Here is an 18,397-nt window from a genome sequence, read left to right on the forward strand (position 1 = left end):
ACTTTTTTCTTCCAGGTGGTCTCAAAGAACAATGCAAACATTTTCTGCACCAGAGCCCAAGAAGTACATGTATTTATTATTCTCACTTTATAAGTGAGGAAATGGACACCCTGTGAGTCAACTGCATAGCCCAGCCCTATGCTCAGATTATAGAAATACTGCTAATGTTAACTCATAGGCAACAAGTGTGAGAAAGAACGTGATGCAGTAATGCCAGAGGGTTTAACTGGTCCTTGTGGCTTCTTGACAACAGAATTTCCTAGTGAAGAATTTTAGGGTATGAAAATTGTTAAAAAGAATAGAAAAGGAACTCCTTCTTCATTCCTTTGCTCTCAAATAGCACAAAGTAAAATCTTGCGTAAACTAAAATCTTGAGGAGCAGCATCTGAGATGGGAAGATCAATTTACTTTAGAATACCTAAAGGGTTCACCAGGGCTAGATGTCCATACATTTACATAGCTGATTCTAAAATCAATTCACCCTTTCTAACCAACCACTACTCTTCATACTACATACATATACCCACATGTGCCCAGCACTTGCTCCACAGATCGCAAGGCCCGGGTGAACCAGACACCACATCTCATTTATCACTAGACTTGGATTATGATATGCACAAAGCGGGAACAGTCTCAAACCTACCGTGAGATCTGGCCCATCCAAACCTGACAGTAACACAGCAAAGAGAAGCCACAGGCAGATGAAAGTACAGTAACTTCGGCAGGGCTGAAGCTGAGGAATTTATTTCATATTAGATACTAACAGCCTCTCACCAATCAGGCATCTAGTATGATGAATTCTGACATTAGATAAAGGGGAGGAGAGGCGAATGTCGCAATCATGGATGTTAACTCACTGAGGACTGAATGCGGGGCCTAGTTAAATCCCTACTGGAAGGAAAACACTCAAGACCAATCACTAGACCTACTGATCAGTATGTTCGCTCACAGGTCAATGGTATAGGGTTAGAAATGTTTCTTCTGGAAACAGAAACGAATGCTAGCCTTCCTCTGAAACCTAGACAGTGCATGTAAATGGTTCCAGGATGTAAGAGACACTCAAAATTTCTGACCATGTAGTAGTCTTCTGATTCAGTTCATTATTAGCCAAATAATACACATCCCCAGAGGAGAGGCTTCCCTGCCGGAGTGAGAAGAGAAACTAAGCCAAGTGGAGATTGGTATCTAAACTTTCCTGACCACACGTAGTAAACCGCAAACAAAACAAGAACAAGAGCAAACCCACGCCAAACAGACTTCGACTTCGGCGTGTGGAGGGACGAAGGCCAGCAGTAAGAGGGAAGGAGATGGAGGGGCAGTGGAGGGGAGACGTGAGCAGAGGAATGCGACGGCTGCAGCTCCTCCACACAGGCCCGTTCTCCCCACCACGCGGGCCCCAAGCCTCGAGGGACTGGCCAGAGGCGACGATGGGGTGGGGCCGACCCCAAGTGTCACCGCCGTCTGGGCTCCCGAGCCCGCCGGCCGGGAGCCGGGGTTCGGGGCTGCGCGCGGGCGCCCTACCTGTCGAGCAGCGGGGTGTGGATGTGCAGGTGCTTCACGGCCACCCGAACGCGCCAGTCTGCGTGGCGGGCGGACGACACGGTGCCCGACGCGCCGCGGCTCAGGTAGCGCAGGTCGGCGAGCTTGTGGTAGGGAATGGTGGGCAGGGCGCTGCAGATAGGCTCCCGGCTCATGGTCGCGCGCGGCGCGGGCGCTCGGGCCGCGGGCCGGCTCTGGGTGTGCCCGCCGCTTCGGCGGCTTCCGGGGCTCTTCGGCCGCGCTCGGGCGCCGGGACCCGCCCCCCGGTGCCAGAGACTAGGTCACGAGGCAGCGCATTGCCCGCACGACCCACGGCAGCCGCGGCTTCGCTGGAGCGGGAGCGGACTTTCCTGGGGACCGGGGTCAACAGTGCGGCGGCTACGCGTCGAGGAGGAGCTTCCTCGCCCGACCCGGCCCTCCCAGGCGCGCCAGCCACCCGAGCCGGGCGGGCCGAGCTCCTCCCTCCCCGAACTGCTCGGGCGACGTCAGCGGCGGGCACTGAGGCGGGTAGAGGGGCCCCGCCTGGGCCCCGGGATCCCCGCCGCGTTGCGCGGCCCCCACGCTCTGGGCGACACCCGCAGGGGCTCGGGCGCGGGGTTGGGGCGGGCAAGGGCGCCAGGGACGCTGTTTGTCTTCTTTCCCCCGCAACTCCCAGGTTTGGAAAAGTTTTCTCTGAGGGGAAGAAAGCTCCTTTCGGCAGCCTGCTGTCCGATGGGTCAATGGGAGGACTCCCTCAGGGAGGGAGTGCGTCTGAGCCTCGCGTCTTGGGGGAGTCGCCGGACCCCACAGCTGGCGCGTGTGGGTTGGGGACCCGGATTCTGGACTCCGCGCCTGCCCGGGAAGCGCGTTGGGTGGGGAGGGGGCGTGGTGGTGACTTCCTGGCGCCCCGCAGAGAGCCCCGCGAGCCGGGTTGGGTGTAAATGTGTAAAAGCACTTGGCTACCTCCCTCGCTTCCAGGTGTGTGAGGAGGGACACGTTGGTGAGAAAGCTGGTCAGGGTTGAACTTGGCCAACGAGTTCGCGGGTGTAGCTCCCGTTCCCTGCTCCTCTACTAGGGATCTACTTTTCTCCTCTCTTTCGCCGTCCATAACTATATGGAGGGTGAAAAACTTTTAGAATCCCTCTGATTCCAGGTAAGACTGCAAACATTTCCTTCTCACAGATCTGGGAAGAATGCAATTAATGTTTAATGTCAACCAAAAACAAACATCCCTTCCGTTTTTTGCCTTAGAACAAAACACGTTTCTATTGGGATGGCTATCTTGTAGAGTGTTGAGTGCAAATACTGTATACAATACCAAGTCCATACTAGGTATTTTATTTATTTTTATTATTTCTTTATTTTCCTGGAGAGAGAGCAAGTGGGAGAAAGGGGGGAGAGGGGAGAGAGCAAGAATCCTAAGTAGGCTCCTACCTCAGCTCAAAGCCCACTCTGGACTTGATCCATGACCCAGGGATCATGACCTGAGCAGAATCAAAAGTCCCCATGCTGAAGGGACTGAGGCACCCAGGGCCCCCATACTAGGCATTTTAATGAATTCTAAGGCCACAGTAGTAAGGAATGCCTGACTTGAATAGGGGATTTCTGCCTGTAGAGAACCAGTGCTTCCTGTATTTTTGTGTTGCTTGAAATGAGAGTAGCACTGTTATATTCTACAATACTGGGAAGTTGTAATGAGACACTGTGTTTTTGGTGTTTTTTTGTTTTTGATTTTTGAGAGACGGCAGCCTGGAAAGGGGCAGAGGGAGAGAGAGAACATTAAGGAGGCTCCCTGAACCCTGCGTTCTATCTCACCACCTTGGAATCATGACCTGAGCCAAAATCAGAAGTTGGATGTTTAACCGACTGAGGCATGCAGGTGCCCTGAAACACCGTGTTTTAAAATTTTGATTATTTAAATAAAATGCTTAGCTGTAAAGATATGGTTTGATGCTTTGTTGCTTAATAATCTTTTTGCTATAAAAAGTGCTGAGAAAAATTTCCCATTCATTCGTTCATTTTTTCCAGTCAGTTAAGAGTTCCAGATAAAGTGAACAAAAAATAGGAAGGCAGGACATGATCAAAATAATAATTCAAGAAATTTTGGCAGGATCAAAGAAGGACAGGGGTCTCCAAACTGAAATGGCTACCAAGTACCTACAGTGAATGAAAAAAAGTCCTTCATGTAAGCACATCATTAACAAGGTCAAAACCCTTTAGAAGATTCTAAAGGTTTTCAGAAAGAAGAAACAAAAATAAACTGATCAGGATTAGAATGACATTAGATTTTTCAACAGTAACACTTATGCTAAGACACAGGGAAGTAAAATTTCTCCAAACGTCTGAAAGACAGTAACTTCCAACCTATGATTCTATAGTCAGCCAGACTATCAAGTTTAAAGGCAGAATAAAAAATATTTTCACATATACAAGGATACAAATGACCTTTCTTTCTTCTATTTTTCTTTTAATAAAGGAAGCTACTGAAAGATGTGGTCCAACAAAACATGGGACTAAAATCAAAGAGAAAGACATGGGATCCAGAAAACAGGACCAAGAGAATGTGAAGGTAAGCCCCAGGATGTGGCAGAATTAGAGAGCAACCATTTTTCCTTGGAGCAAGGAGATGGCAGACTCCAAGAGAAAGACTAGTTAAAATAATTGAATTTATAGATTATTTAATTTTGAGTTTTTGGGAAATTATATTGATAGATGTTTGATAAATGAAATATGTGATAAAAATGGAAAAAACTTACAAAAATCTAAGTGAAAAAGACAATTATTAGTTTGTTGAAAAATAAATATTATACACAAACAGAAGCATTTCTACAAACTGTTCAGTGATGTTGAAAAAAGGAAGACTTCAGAGCTTTTGCAATACTAGTATATTACAAATGTCCAAGAAGAAGAGAATATTAAGCATAGAACTCTATAAAATTTATATTTTAATTATATTCCTTAAAATGTAGGTACTATATTCACACGGTTCAACATTTAAAAGTATATTCCCATTGAAGACTGGACGAAGACCTAGACACCTCACAAAAGAGAATATCTTAATAGCAAACAGCAAATGAAGGAGTTGGAGTTCTTCAACACTGTTAGTTATTAGGGAACTGTAAGTTAAAACTGCAATGCGATCCCGCTATACAAATGCTAGCTAAAATTAAAAAGAACATACCAAGTGTGGGTGAAGATTTAGAGCACTCATATCCTGCTAGTGGGAGTGTCAGTGGTACAACCAATTTTGAAACTGTAGAGCAGTTTCTATTAAAATTGCAGCTACGCAGATTCTGTGACTCAGCGGTTCCTCTTCTAGTTACGTGGACATGCACATGCAAAAGCTAGAGTGTTCATGGCAGCGCTGTCTATAATAGCTCAAACTGGAAATTATCTAAATACCCATGAACAGTCGAATGGGTAAATAAATTGTGTCATATTTATGCAATGGAACACCAATCACAATGAGATTGAACAATGTACAACAAATTAGTCACACAAATATAATGTTGGATGAAAAAAACCAGAAATGAATATATATGTATTGTATGGATTCATTTCTGTTAAGTACAAAGATAAAACTAATCTATGCTTTTTGAAAAAGAGGATACTGATTACTACTACTAGTCTTGTAGGGAGAAGGGTAGTGACTAGAAGGGGCATGATGAGGCATCTGGGGTGATGGTAGTGTTCTGTTTTTTGATCTAGGACCTAGACTCTAGGTGCCAGTTACGTGGGTGTCTTCACTTTATGAACATTCTTTGGGGTTACACTTAACATGCACTTTTTTGTATATTATCCTTCAACAAAAAGTTAATAGGTTTAAACATAAAATAACTTTATATGTGGATGTATATATGTCTCTCACTTTATGTAATTAGTTTCACACTATGTTCACCTTGCTTGTTTTTTACTTAATAATCTCTCTTGGATATCTTTCCATGCAATTACATAAGAAGTTTCCTAATCCTTTCTTTCTAATGGCTAATGCCTATACCATAATGTATCCCCCACTGGTGGGTACTTAGATTGTTGCCACATATTTGCTATTACAAATAATGCTGCAATAAATAATCTTCACAGATATTATTTATACATGTACAGCTATATCTACATATATAATTCCTAGAAGGTGAATTGTTGGACCAAAGAGTTATGCCCATTTGTAATTTTGGTTTCTGTTGAATTTCTCTTCACTGAGGTGGTACCAAGTTTTTTTTTTTTCTTGCAAACAATGAGTGCTATTCTTCCACACAGTTGCTTTCATTTTCTTTTGAGATAGATGCTACTGTGTTGGCCTGCTGATTGCTGGAGTTCAGTGCTTAATCTTAAATGCTAAGATTCTTTTTCTTGCAAAATTTATAAATATTTGGATTCAATTTATTTGTCATGATCACACATCGTTAGCTTTCATGATAGTGTTCACTATTATGCAATTTCAAAATGTATTCTTAGTCATATATATTGTTTAATTAATTTCCATAATTGGCTAAAGACAGAAAACTTAAAGAATACTGATGCTGAATCATATCAACCAAATGAAAAAAAAATTATGCAAACTAGGTGAGAAGACAAGTATCACATCTGTATGTTGAATTCATCTGTTCAAAATTCTGTAAAATTACATTAAGGATTGTTTTTCCATTAACTGAGAATTGAGGTTGTTTATACTGCAAGTTCTATTTTAGGAAATAGCCGTTTGAAATCTCTAATATCTCTTTAATTAGAAAAAAGATGGAAAATTAAAAAGTAAACCACCTAAATTTAAGAATTTCAAACATCTCATATTCTGAATTTTTTCAGTCTGAAAGCACCTAGTAAGATTTGATAACACAAGGGCTGGGGAAGTCTCTGTAATTACGTAACAGTGAACAGTTTGTATGGGAAACTAACATTTAGGGCACATTTAGTATCTCTTACCCCCCAAAAATCTCAAAAAATACCTGATAAACCCTGTAATGACATGGAGTCTGTAATTATGAAAAGTCAGGGAAATAGACATTTTTGCAGTTAATGAACATAATGTTTCTCATTTAGCGTTCTAATGATCAATCAATTCAACATGTCATTTTAAAATTGTTGACAAATGATGCTTTTTCTGGTAATTAAGCTATATTAAAATTTTCACCTCAATTGGAAGAAAACAAACATTTCTCATCTTAGATTTATTAATAAAGAATATTAAAGTCAACCTGTTAATATAGTATTGATAATAGCAGTTTCCTCAAACGTTTTTCAATCTAAAGTTGCATCTTTATTATTTAGCATTCAGAGAAAAGTGAAATTATTTTTAGAAATTCCTAAAAAGTTAAGCTATATATCTTTCTGTGAAAGTGCGGAAAACGTAAAAAAAAAAAAAAAAAAAAAAAAAGGTTGAAGAACTAGTACAATCTCCCATCTAAAGAACACCTCCCAGAGATGCCCAGCTTCTTTTGAGCATTTCCTGGCGGTAGGGAACAAACTACATTTTGAACAAGATGTTTCCATTAGTTAGAAGTTTCTATTATTAAAATTCTCTAACACTGAGTTTTACAAAATTGTGGTCTTCGTATTAGCTGCTTATGCTGTCTTGAAAAAGCCCAATTCTTCTACCTAGACAATTGAGCTTTGTCATTCATTCAACAAACACAAAGGGGATACCACTTTAAAAAAATTTTGTTGTTTGTTTTAATTTTTGAGAAAGAGAACAGAGTGTGAGGGACACAGAGCGAGGGAGACTCAGAATCCAAAGCAGGCTCCAGGCTCCGACCTGTCAGCACAGAGACTGATGCAGGCTCCTACTTGTGAACCATGAGACCATGACCTGGGCTGAAGTCGGTAGCCTAACTGAGCCACCCAGGCGCCCCAGGGGATACCACTCTTTAAGGTGATATGAGGGATTTATAAAATGAATACATGGAAATCAGTTATGTCATCTTTAGTTTTGGGCATCTGAATGTATCTCATTTACTTTAGTTTGGTTTTGAGACTGATGGTGATTTTCCTAAGAATCTACTTCACTTCCATCACCATCCTCTGAAATCCAAATAGGTTAGAAAATTCCATATGAAGTTTGATAGGTGAGAGGCACATGTGGCTATGCGTGTCTCTGATCTGAATCTATTATATAATGAATGGCAATATTTATTTTTTTAAAAACAGTCTTATTAAACTATTAATTTAGGTTGGACCTGTGGTCCACTAAAACTGGAAGTTTTTGTTTGTTAACTTGTTTCTTTGCTTGCTTTTAATATAAACTGCCTGTAGGTCACGTTTTCTCTCCTGCATTTGTCCAATTGATTCTTTTAGAGAGTTAAGGGTTGAATTGTGTTCCCCCAGAAGATGTTGAAGTCTTAACCCCCAGTATCTGTGAATGTAACCATATTCGGAAACAGCATCTTTGCAGCTGATCAAGTTAAGATGAGGTCATTAGGATGGGCTCTAATCCAATATGACCCCTGATAAAAAGGGGAAATTTTGACATAGACAGGCATATATAAAGTGAAAATATTGTGAAGATACATAGAGAAAGCTATCTATAAGCCAAGGAACACCAAAAGCTCCCAGAGACTAGGAGACAGTCATGGAACAAATTCTTTCTCATAGTCCTCAGAAGGAACCAACTCTGTTAATATATTGACTTCTAGTCTCCAGAATTGTGAGACCATACATTTTTGTGGTTTGGTCCCCCAAGTTTATGGTTCTTTGTTATGGCAGCCACAGGAAACTAATATACTCAGGTACAATTTTTAAAAACTTTATTTGGGATGATAATAATAGATCCATAGGGAATTGCAAGCATAGTACAGAGAGGTCCCAGTATCCCCCAATGGTTACATCTTACATAATTACAATATAATATCAAAACCAGCAATTTAGCATTCATGCAATGTGTGCATGTTATTCTATGTCATTTTTTCGCATGCATGGATTCCTGTGCCACCACTGCAGTCAAAATGCAGAACTATTCCATTACCACAAAGATCTCCCTCCCCTCTTCCTTACCCGCTTCCATCCTTTAAAGCCTGGAAACCACTAATCTTCTCTCCATATCTATAATTTTGTCACTTCACAAATGTTATGTTATTGATATATATGTGATATTTTGAGACTGACTTTATTCACTCAGCATAATGCCCTTGAGATCCATCCAAGTTTTTCTTGTATCAGTAGTTATTTTTTTATTGCTGAACAGTATTCCATGGTACAGTATGTACACCAAAGTTCTTTAACCATTCACCTACTGAAGGACATTTTCATTGTTTCCAGGTTTTAGCTATTACAAATAAAGCATCTATGAATAATTACATACTGGCTCTTATGTGGACATAGATTTTTATTCCTCAGTTTTTTTTTTTTAAAGAAACTGCCACACTACTTTTCAAGTGACTATGCCACTTAACATTCACACCAGCAGTATAGGAGAGACTCCATTTTGCTGCATCCTTACCAGCATTTCATATTTTCTCTGTTTCTTTTATTTTAGCTGACTAATAAGTACACAGTAATATCTCATTTGTATCATATTGTTTTGTTATATCTTTGTAGGTCCACCCTTCTACCCTTACATGATTCTCTTAAATGTGTACTTTGCTATATTGGCTATCTTTTCCAGAAAATGTGATGTTTGGAATTATACATATCTGATTTCAGTTCTCTGCTTCTTTAGTTGTGAACTGTGTAACTTGGGGTAGCCTGTTTAATTCTTTAAGCCTTATTCTCTCCCTTTGTGAAATTATTGCTCTAACAAATTTTATAAATATGAAGTAAAATAATATATATAAAATAGTGTATGGCACGTTCTCAGTAGATGCTATGTTCATTCCCTTCTGTGTTTTTAATTAAACAAAAATGTAGACCAGAACAAAATAAGTCCAGAATCTAGAGGTAACTACTAGAAACCTCTCTTCGTTAATTAACCAAATAAATTACTATATAGAAAATATCAATTTTAAGTGTATTTAATAGAGAGAGAGGGAGGGGGGGAGGAAGAGAATAAGTGGAGAAGGGGCAGAGAAAGCTGTAGAGAGAGAAAATCCAAACAGGCTCTGCACTACCAGCACAGAGTCCAATGCAGGGCTTGAACCCACAAACCACTAGAGCATGCTATATAGAAAATATCTTTCACTTAGATTGTAAAACTTTAGGAAATTTTTTCTTTACATTTTAGATTATAGCCTGGGAAAATTGCTTGTTTTATTTGCTCATTGAAACAGATCATATTGTTAAGACTTCATTTTATTTTATTATTATGTTTTTTTTATTATTATGTTTTTAAAAGTAAAAATATAAAGCATAATTTGGCAGAAAACATTCAATTAGTATATATATTCTGACTCAGATCTTTCCACATCGGCATGATCTTAGTTATGTGACTAAAGAAACAGAAGCCCTTTGAAAGACTGAAGGATTTATTGTGGTCATTCAGAGTAAGATGATCAGCAACTAAAATCTTCGGAAGTATTCCATGCAGGGAAAATTGGTTACTAAAAAGTGCTGATTGCTAGTGGGTGGAGTTAGGGACTTTGGTGCTATTTCCATAGTATTTGGACAAGGGGCTCCAGAGTAGCTGTGTAATGCTTCAGCCATCTTGTTCCAGGAGGTGCACTGATAGAGCCAAACACACAAAGAACAGTGGCAAAGAAGGAAAAGTGGTACTGTATTTTCAAGGCTCTGATTAACTGACTGCAGCACTATGCAAAAGGCCCAATTCATCTTTCCCCTCACTGTCCTCCTCCACCTAATCTCAACTGGAATGTTCTGGATTTAAGATAGAACTGGTCTATCACTTTTTCATAATAAAATAAAAATTAAATCCAAATAAATTTATACTTTAGTCCTCAAAATATACATATGGTTTATTATGTAGAAGAATATAGGGAAAATAATTTGCCTAAAATCACCTACTTTGATCCTCTGCTTAAATAAGAAAGGCAGCTGGACAGTACTGGGTGACTACTGTTCCTTTACCAACTATTTGTTGGCAAGAAACATTTTCTACCTTTTTTCTTTTCATGTAGATATTATTTTTAATTAAAAATAAATATGCATGCCAAGTTGGCATGGTAAAATATTGAAAATTATAAAGAGGTGTGTAAAAGAAAAAGTAAACTTTCCTGATTCTCCAGATCGCCAGTCCGTTTCCCCTAAGGCAACAAATAAATTTTATAAATATTTTATGTGCCATAACTTTGGGTCCTGGAAGTACAAGGATAGCAAAGTACACATGGTCCTTGCCCTCTAAATGCTTTTAGTGATCTAAGAGGTACAGAAATCTGAACATAGAGTGTAATAAATGTTCTGATAGGGAAGTCTGGGGTACTCTCATGTAGTAGAGGTGAGAAGCATGCATGGTAACTCAATGAGAGAGAGGTTAGATGAAATACCCAGAGTCACAGGGTTTGCAAATTACTGTGACAGGATTTCCTCAACAAATCTGAATCAGAGCCCATGGTCTTTCCGAGAACTGCTTGATATGTCAGTAGAGTATTCTATTTTCAGTTTCACTTTATATAATGTCTCAGGACAGAACTTTAGTAGCAAGAGGGAATTTCCCAGCTACAGAAATAGTGCTGGACAAAAATTCACTGTAAATGGATGTTTCGTGGGAAATTCCATTTTCCTTGACAGGTTTTCAGGACTGTGGAAAGCTATGTTTTTAGCGGCTCAGTTTGCATTCAAAAATTTCACCCCCTGAATTTAGCAGGATATTCTACTTTTTAAAATTTCTTCAGAACTCAATATCATGTTTTCCATCTGCCATTCTGATATTATAAGCAACATATACTATGGTATATTAATTGTTTATGCAACACACATACTTTTTTTCCCCCGCTAGGAAGTGACTGTGTGAAAGAGGTTGGTTGTAAGTTCAGTAATCTTTCTAGCATCCTGTTTTGGGCAGGCACAAAGTTGTAGATGAAGAGGGTGGAGCTTTTCTTGTTTAGTAGCCAGTGTAGTCTAGGTTATAACAGAGTAGGCTGAAGAAATTGTTGTGGAAATGGAAACTATGACTGAATCAAGGATCTAACATCAGCAGCTGAACAGGTTGCCAGAGAGAACTCTAGGGTTTATTGGGAAATAGAGAATGCTCAAGAAGTTTCTCTGACTCAGTTTTCATAATTGCAAAAAGGAATGGGGCAAACGTATTGCACAACCCCAGGGGACAATTCACATTGGAGAGGTACCAGTCACATGGAATATATTATGAACGGGATCCCTGGAGTTGTGCCTAGGATTGTTCTGAGAGGCTCAAGTTATACAATGAATATAAAAGGACTTTATAGACTATTAACCTGTCAATATATATAAATAATATCAGTAATAGTTGTTCTTTTCCTGGGCAGCCCTGCCCTTCAAGCAAAACATTCTCATGTCTTTTGAGAAAGAGAGAGGCAGCCCCTATTAGGAGCTGGCGTAGCACTGAACAGTGAATCCGTAAAGTTCTCATGTTGAGTATAAGCACTTTCAGAGATGATCAACCTCAGACAAGACTGCTTTGTAATTGTAGTGGAGCAAGACCAACATAGGAACATTTCATGATCACATCTGAACAGAAATAAGAACATTGTCCAAACCACAAAAGAGAGTAAATATCCTCCATTCTTGGTTAATAATGAGTGACCATTGCTATTTTACTAATTACTTTAGCTCAACTTCATTCGTCTCATGGATAAAAATTATTAAGATAATCAGAGAATTACCCCTGCTTCCAGACGGCATCCAAGGCAGGGAAGATGCCCGTTTTCTTGAATACCCTCCCAAATCACCTAACACAAGGCCAAATTCTGTAATATGTTTTTTTCTAACATCTTTTTACTGAGATGCTCTATGGGTCCCCATGATACACATTTCTTTCTCCTTGCAAAGAGTCAATAAACCCAGCTTTCTAGAACTGCAGATGTGCAGTTTGGCCAGAAAGATGTGGTCTTTGGCCAGAGAACCTTGTCAGGTTCATTCAGCAGTTATTACCCAGCCAGGAGTCCTCACTGTCTGCATCTCGGTCAGAGAGCTGGCTCCTCTGACTTCTCTAGTGACTTGTCTGTGGTGTTGGTGCTATTTGAGAGCCTAGAACTCCCAAAGAAGACTCTGTCTGGCCATAATCTCCACAATCTCCTCTTTTCAAGTCCTTTGTGGATTAGGGTATAGACATCAGTTGCCAAATTTCTAAAACAAGAACAATAGCTATAACAGAATACTTACTTAATGTTTGCTATGTGTCAGAAACGTTTCTAAGTAATTTACATATAGTAACTCATTTAATACAGAATACTGAGCATTAGATGCTGCTGTTATTCTCATTTTACAGATGTGGAAACTGAGCTACAAAGATGTTAATTACTTGTGTAAGGTCCCACAGCTAGTAAGTTGCACAGCCAGGATCTGAATCAAAAAAATTATATTGCTGCATCCTGAAGCTATTCAACTGCTCTCACAAAGTGGTAGTAGACTACTGAGAGATGGAGTGTGAATGATTTGGAAAAGCTCAACACACTATCATATGAGGAGTTATTTTATATGTGAGTGAGAATATCTTTTAAAACAGTTCAGTCTAACGATTGTAAAAATGTCGATGTGTCTCTTTAATAATAGCTTACTGTTAGGAATAACTTAAAATTTATGGAACTAATTCTATTGGGTATAATTTGATTTTTCGTTTTACATATTAACAATTTAATCCAACATTTATTGAGTGAATAGATCTTTGGTATATTATACGGCACACAAAAAGATAAATAAGCTCTCTATGTTGCTTCCTACAAAGCTGATGACTAAAGTCTTTATAGTCATCATTTTTATTCTTTAAAAATCTTTCTCATTATACTAACAACTTTGACTTGGGATATAATTGACATTAACTGATTCATTTTAGCAGAAAAAATATGGGTTTTTGGAATCTGATGGCTGTGAGTTAAAAGTCATCTTCCTCATCAACCAATGTGCATGATGCCTTTGGTAACATGTGATTTCAACAAACCTTGTTTCAGTGAACCTTTTTTAAAAGAATTTTTTTAATGTTTATTTATTTTTGAGAGACAGAGGGAAACAGCACAAATGGGAGAGGGGCAGAGAGAAGGGGAGACACAGAATCCAAAGCAGGCTCCAGGCTCTGAGCTGTCAGCCCAGAGGCTAACACAGCCCTTGAACCCATGAACTGTGAGATCATGACCTGAGCTGAAGCCGGAGGTTTAACTGACTGAGCCACCTAGGCACCCCTCAATGAACCTTTCTTAAAGGTGTGGCTCAGTTGGTTAAGTGTCTGCCTTTGGCTCAGGTCATGATCTCACAGTTTGTCGGTTCAAGTCCCCCGTCAGGCTCTCTGCTGTTAGCACAAAGCCTGCTTCAGATCCTCTGTCCTCTTCTCTCTCTCCCCTTCCCCTGCTCACTCTTTGTCTATCTTGAAAAATAAATAAACATTAAAAAAATAAAAGAAAAATTAAGGTGTTACGAGTATCAACCAGGATTATATGTATAAGGTAATATCCAATAAATATTTGTTTCCTTTTTCAAAATGAAGCATTTAGAGCCTAGCTAGTTTTAGTTTAAGTGGGAATTATCAATTTTGTAAGATGACTCTTAATCCTGGTTTGTGAAATATTGAAAAGTGATTTGAAAACTGTGTAGCCATGCTCTTTCTTAAAACAATTTTTTTTGAGTAGAGTTGAAACACTGTGCTACATTAATTTTGGATGTCCAACATAGCCATTTCATTTCTTTGTACATTATGCTATGCTCACCACAAGTATAGTGTGTAGCTGTTCTCTTATTTCAAATGTGAGCTCTATGAAGGCAAGGGCCATGTATATTTTGTTTACCAGTGCCTAGGACAATGACCAAGCATGATATTAACTCACCTACTATCACTTTAAACTGTGGAAGGATGTTGTCATAGCCAGTTAAAGGCTGCAATTCTGTACTTAAAAGCATGCAGATTTATCTGGTGTGCTCATTTCAGGTTTTTTTTTTTCTATTCAGAGTTTTAAGTTCAAATTTAAAAATCCTTGTAGTTGGTAGAGGTAAAGTTATGAAAAAAGTACCAGGTTTAAAAAAAATCTTTGCAGCCAATATTCCAATGATTATCTAAACTCTAGACGGTGTCCAGTGCAGTAGTATTTTCTGACACCTACTTAGAAAATTAAAATTTTAGTGGCACCTGAGGGGCTGACTCGGTTAAGCATCTGAGTTTGGCTCAGGTCATGATCTCGCAGTTTGTGGGTTTGATCTCTGTATTGGGCTCTGTGCTGACAGCTCAGAGCCTGGAGCCTGCTTTGGATTCCTTGTCTCCCTCTATCTCTGCCCCTCCCTTGCTCATGTTCTATCTCTCTCTGTCTCTCAAAAAATGAATAAACATTAAAAAATTTTTTAAGAAAATTAAAATTTTATGAAACGTTAAAAAAGTAAACCATGTACAATGGAAACATTGGATGGAAGATATTTTATTTTAAGCATAATTAGGTATTAACTTAAGCTTATTCCTCCCAGCAGATTTAGTCAAAACTCTGTCATCTCATTGAATGAATAAATGAATCTTAAAAATTTACCATGAAATAAATAGATAAAAGAAGTGTTAAAATTGCAGTGCTACCTACTTATACATTAAAAATGTTTTATATTCTATAAAATACAATATCATTAAGATAATCTTATGTTCTAGCCATTATCCCTATTGAGTTATGATGTGGCTAACAAATGTATTCTTTACTCAATGTTCAAGGCCAATTGAGAAGCAAGTAAAAGAGTAGTGGGGATGGAGACCAAAATGCCTACTTTATACTAATTTTGGAGAACATGATTTAGAGATACTGGGCAAGTGGGTTTGCTTTTTAAAAAAAAGTTTTTTTTAAACATTTATTTATTATTGAGAAACAGAGACAGAGCATGAGCATGGGAGGGGCAGAAAGAGGGTGAGACACAGAATCCAAAGCAGGCTCCAGGCTCTGAGCTGTCAGCACAGAGCCTGACATGGAGCTCGAACTCACAAACTGCAAGATCATGACCTGAGCTAAAGTTGGACGCTTAACCAACGGAGCCACCCAGGTGCCCCAGGGTTTGCTAATCTTGTACCCACTTAATCATAGGAAGAATAAACTGAGGCCTGACCCCTTTTTAGGCAGTGTTGCATGTATGATTAAGGCAGAATGTGTTGTCTTTGAAGGCAGGAAGATTCCAAAGAGAAAAGAAAGAAAGGAGATGAGCTTCTATGTTCCTAAACTCACCAGCCAAGTAAGCTATTCTTATTCCCCTCGAAAGTAGTAGTGGGATGGATGCAGCAAGATGCCAGATATGTTATTACAATGACAGACTCTCTTCCTGGAAGGAAATACTGGAATAAACTTAGTGGTGATAAGTGTTTTACTCAATAATTTCCAATTTAAAGATGGAAAAACTGAGCCTAAGAGTAGAGTTCCTGGCCTGAAGTATTATAAATAGAAGATGTTAGAACTGGGAGTAAACCAGTTAGTCTGATTCAAGTTCATTGCATCAGAGAACTCTTATTAAGTCTTTGATATATATCTTAAAGCTATGGTAGAACTAGGACCTACACATATAAAAAAGAATCAAATACCATAAATTTGCGTCTTATTTTATTCTTTGAGAGAGAGAGAGCATGAGAGTGAGAGTGCAAGTGAGGGAGGGGCAGACAGAGAGAGACAGAATGCTAAGCAGGCTTCATGTCCAGTGGGGAGCCCAACACAGCTCAATCTCACCTACACTGGGATCATGACCTGAGCTGAAATCAATAGTCCCCACACTTAACTGACTGAGCCAGCCAGGAGGCCCTGAATCTTTCTTCATATTTTCTTTGTGATTAGTTGATGAATCCATAGAATAAATGCATTGTGTATATTTTTACTTAGTGAGTACTCAAATGGCACATCTGAACTAAATGCCTGAGTTTACATTAGTTATTTAACTTTACTCTGGAGACATAGCAGATTGTATACATGTAATAAACATGTATATAAACACAAATATTTAACAGAAATACTTAAGGACGGGGTGTCAGGGTGACTCAGTCAGTTAAGTTGCTGACTTTGGCTCAGGTCACGATTGCATGGTTTGTGGATTCGAGTCCCATGTCAGACTCTGCACTGAAAGCTCAGAGCCTGGAGCCTGCTTCCAATTCTGTGTCTCCCTCTTTCTCTGTCCGTCTCCTGCTCTCTCTCTCTCTCTCAAAAACAAACATTTAAAAATTGAAAAAAGAAATACTTAAGGAAATTCAGTAGTATACGAGCTTAAACATGGAGGTTGCTAGATAGGTAATAAATGACAAATTGAATCACTATTATTTTCTAGAGTATAAGTGATTGGGAAAACAAGTGATCTGAAGGTGTAGTCCAAAAGAAGGAATGATTTTTGGTATTACAGTTAGGAGAAAAGTTGTTCCCAGAAACTTTTCAGTGCATTAAGAGAGGACTACAAAGTCCAAGAATGAAAACCATGCATTTCAGGATCATGCGTGGGCCTGCAGGATGCAAGAGAGCAAATACCATAGTGAGTTAAGTCTGTACTCTGCTACACTCTGGGACAATAAAATGTTACAAACTCCAAAATATGAGTTTGTAATATCTATATTTGTGGGTGGATGGGCAAGGGCTTTAATTCTATATAATGTGTTCCTGGCCTTAATCACACATATAAAAACATGTTAATAGTATTGTGTTCAATTTCAAGCTCAGTCTCTATTTTAGTATCCACATTGCCTAACCTTACCGACACTTTCTGTTTTCATTCATAAGGGTTAGGAGAGGAGTGAATGAGATAACATATGTGGAAGTGCTTCCTTAATTGTGACACATTAATTTTAGTTTTGAATCATGGCTCTGCTTTGAGGTTTTCTTTATTTTATTTTAGTGTCATTTGAAGGCAAGCACTGTGCTAGGCTCATATAGAAAAACACAGGGTATTTACTGCCTTCAAGGAGTTCCAAGAGAAGAGACTATGGTTCTTAGAGGCTTAGCAGTTATTCACCCTTGGATGTTTTCCTGTTAACATAGTTTCTAAAATTACTTATCTGTGGGGAGCTCAATAAAGATTTCTGCACTGACTAACGTAAGGCAGGGGTATTAGGTAATTAATGTAACACTTTCATTCATACAATAAAGCATGTACTCTTACAGATGGAAGTTAGTAAAATGTGCAGAGAGTAACCACACTGGCTTTGGGATCTAGCTGTGCCAGTCAGTTTTGGTCTATTATCTCTCCTACGCCTTCTGTAACTCATTTGTTTATGTAATCTCATGTGTAATGTCTAAACTTTTAAAAAGAGTTTAATACAATGGCTTTGAATGCAGGTTAAGTCACAATCTGATTAAGGAATTGTTTTCTAATGCAACTCTTTCCCTAAGCCCCCAAACATTTAAAGTGTTCCCAAGCCTTCAGATGCCTCAGTTACTGCTCGTAGCACTAATGCAGCAGGTTGGCTGCCTCAGCATCATAGGGTGCTTGCTTTGACTCTTGAGATTTCCAATACTACGAAGAAAGCATGCACTATTCAGAAAGTGCAAAGGTTCAACATCACAAAACCAGTGATGGAGTTATTTCATTAGTTAGCTCTTAAAAACAAGATCATAGTAGGATACCTGTTGATCTATGTGATAAAAAAATTCATTTAAGTTGCATAGTAATTTATTTATTTATTTATTTAATGTTTATTTTTATTTTTGAGAGAGAGAGACAGAGCATGAGCAGGGGAGGGGAGGAGAGAGCGGGAGATACAGAATCAGAAGCAGGCTCCAGGCTCTGAGCTGTCAGCACAGAGCACATTGTGAGGGTAAATGACATGATCCTGTGTGATTTCTGAGTCAGTTCTGAAGTCGGTTCTCATCCCTGTTGGGCAAACATATAAAAATAATGCAAAATACAGGGGCACTAGCCCAACCTTGAGTTGAGTGTAGAA

General features: G+C 39.0%; 1 protein-coding gene and 1 long non-coding RNA gene across 4 annotated transcripts in view; one reads left to right on the forward strand and one right to left on the reverse strand.

Annotated features, from left to right (window-relative positions):
- Positions 1–1,861, reverse strand: part of RIPK2 (receptor interacting serine/threonine kinase 2) — a 29,576-nt gene extending 27,715 nt beyond the window's left edge. Inside the window, exon 1 of one of the 2 annotated variants that reach the window (XM_039240590.1) lies at positions 1,522–1,861. In XM_039240590.1, the coding sequence (XP_039096521.1) occupies positions 1,522–1,694 (173 nt within the window). In that variant the 5' untranslated portion in view covers positions 1,695–1,861. The remainder of the gene's footprint in view (positions 1–1,521) is intronic. The other variant, XM_039240589.1, reaches the window with a different exon arrangement.
- Positions 1,862–2,356: 495 nt separating this feature from the next.
- LOC120237328 overlaps positions 2,357–18,397 on the forward strand; it is a 28,159-nt gene continuing 12,118 nt past the window's right edge. Inside the window, exons 1-2 of one of the 2 annotated variants that reach the window (XR_005529923.1) lie at positions 2,357–2,671; positions 3,995–4,087. This is a non-coding gene — a long non-coding RNA (uncharacterized LOC120237328). Of the gene's footprint in view, positions 2,672–3,388; positions 4,088–18,397 lie in introns of those variants that run through there. The other variant, XR_005529922.1, reaches the window with a different exon arrangement.

Source organism: Hyaena hyaena, unplaced genomic scaffold (assembly GCF_003009895.1).
Source record: "Hyaena hyaena isolate Hyena2069 unplaced genomic scaffold, ASM300989v1 scaffold_177, whole genome shotgun sequence".
Taxonomy (NCBI): domain Eukaryota; kingdom Metazoa; phylum Chordata; class Mammalia; order Carnivora; family Hyaenidae; genus Hyaena; species Hyaena hyaena.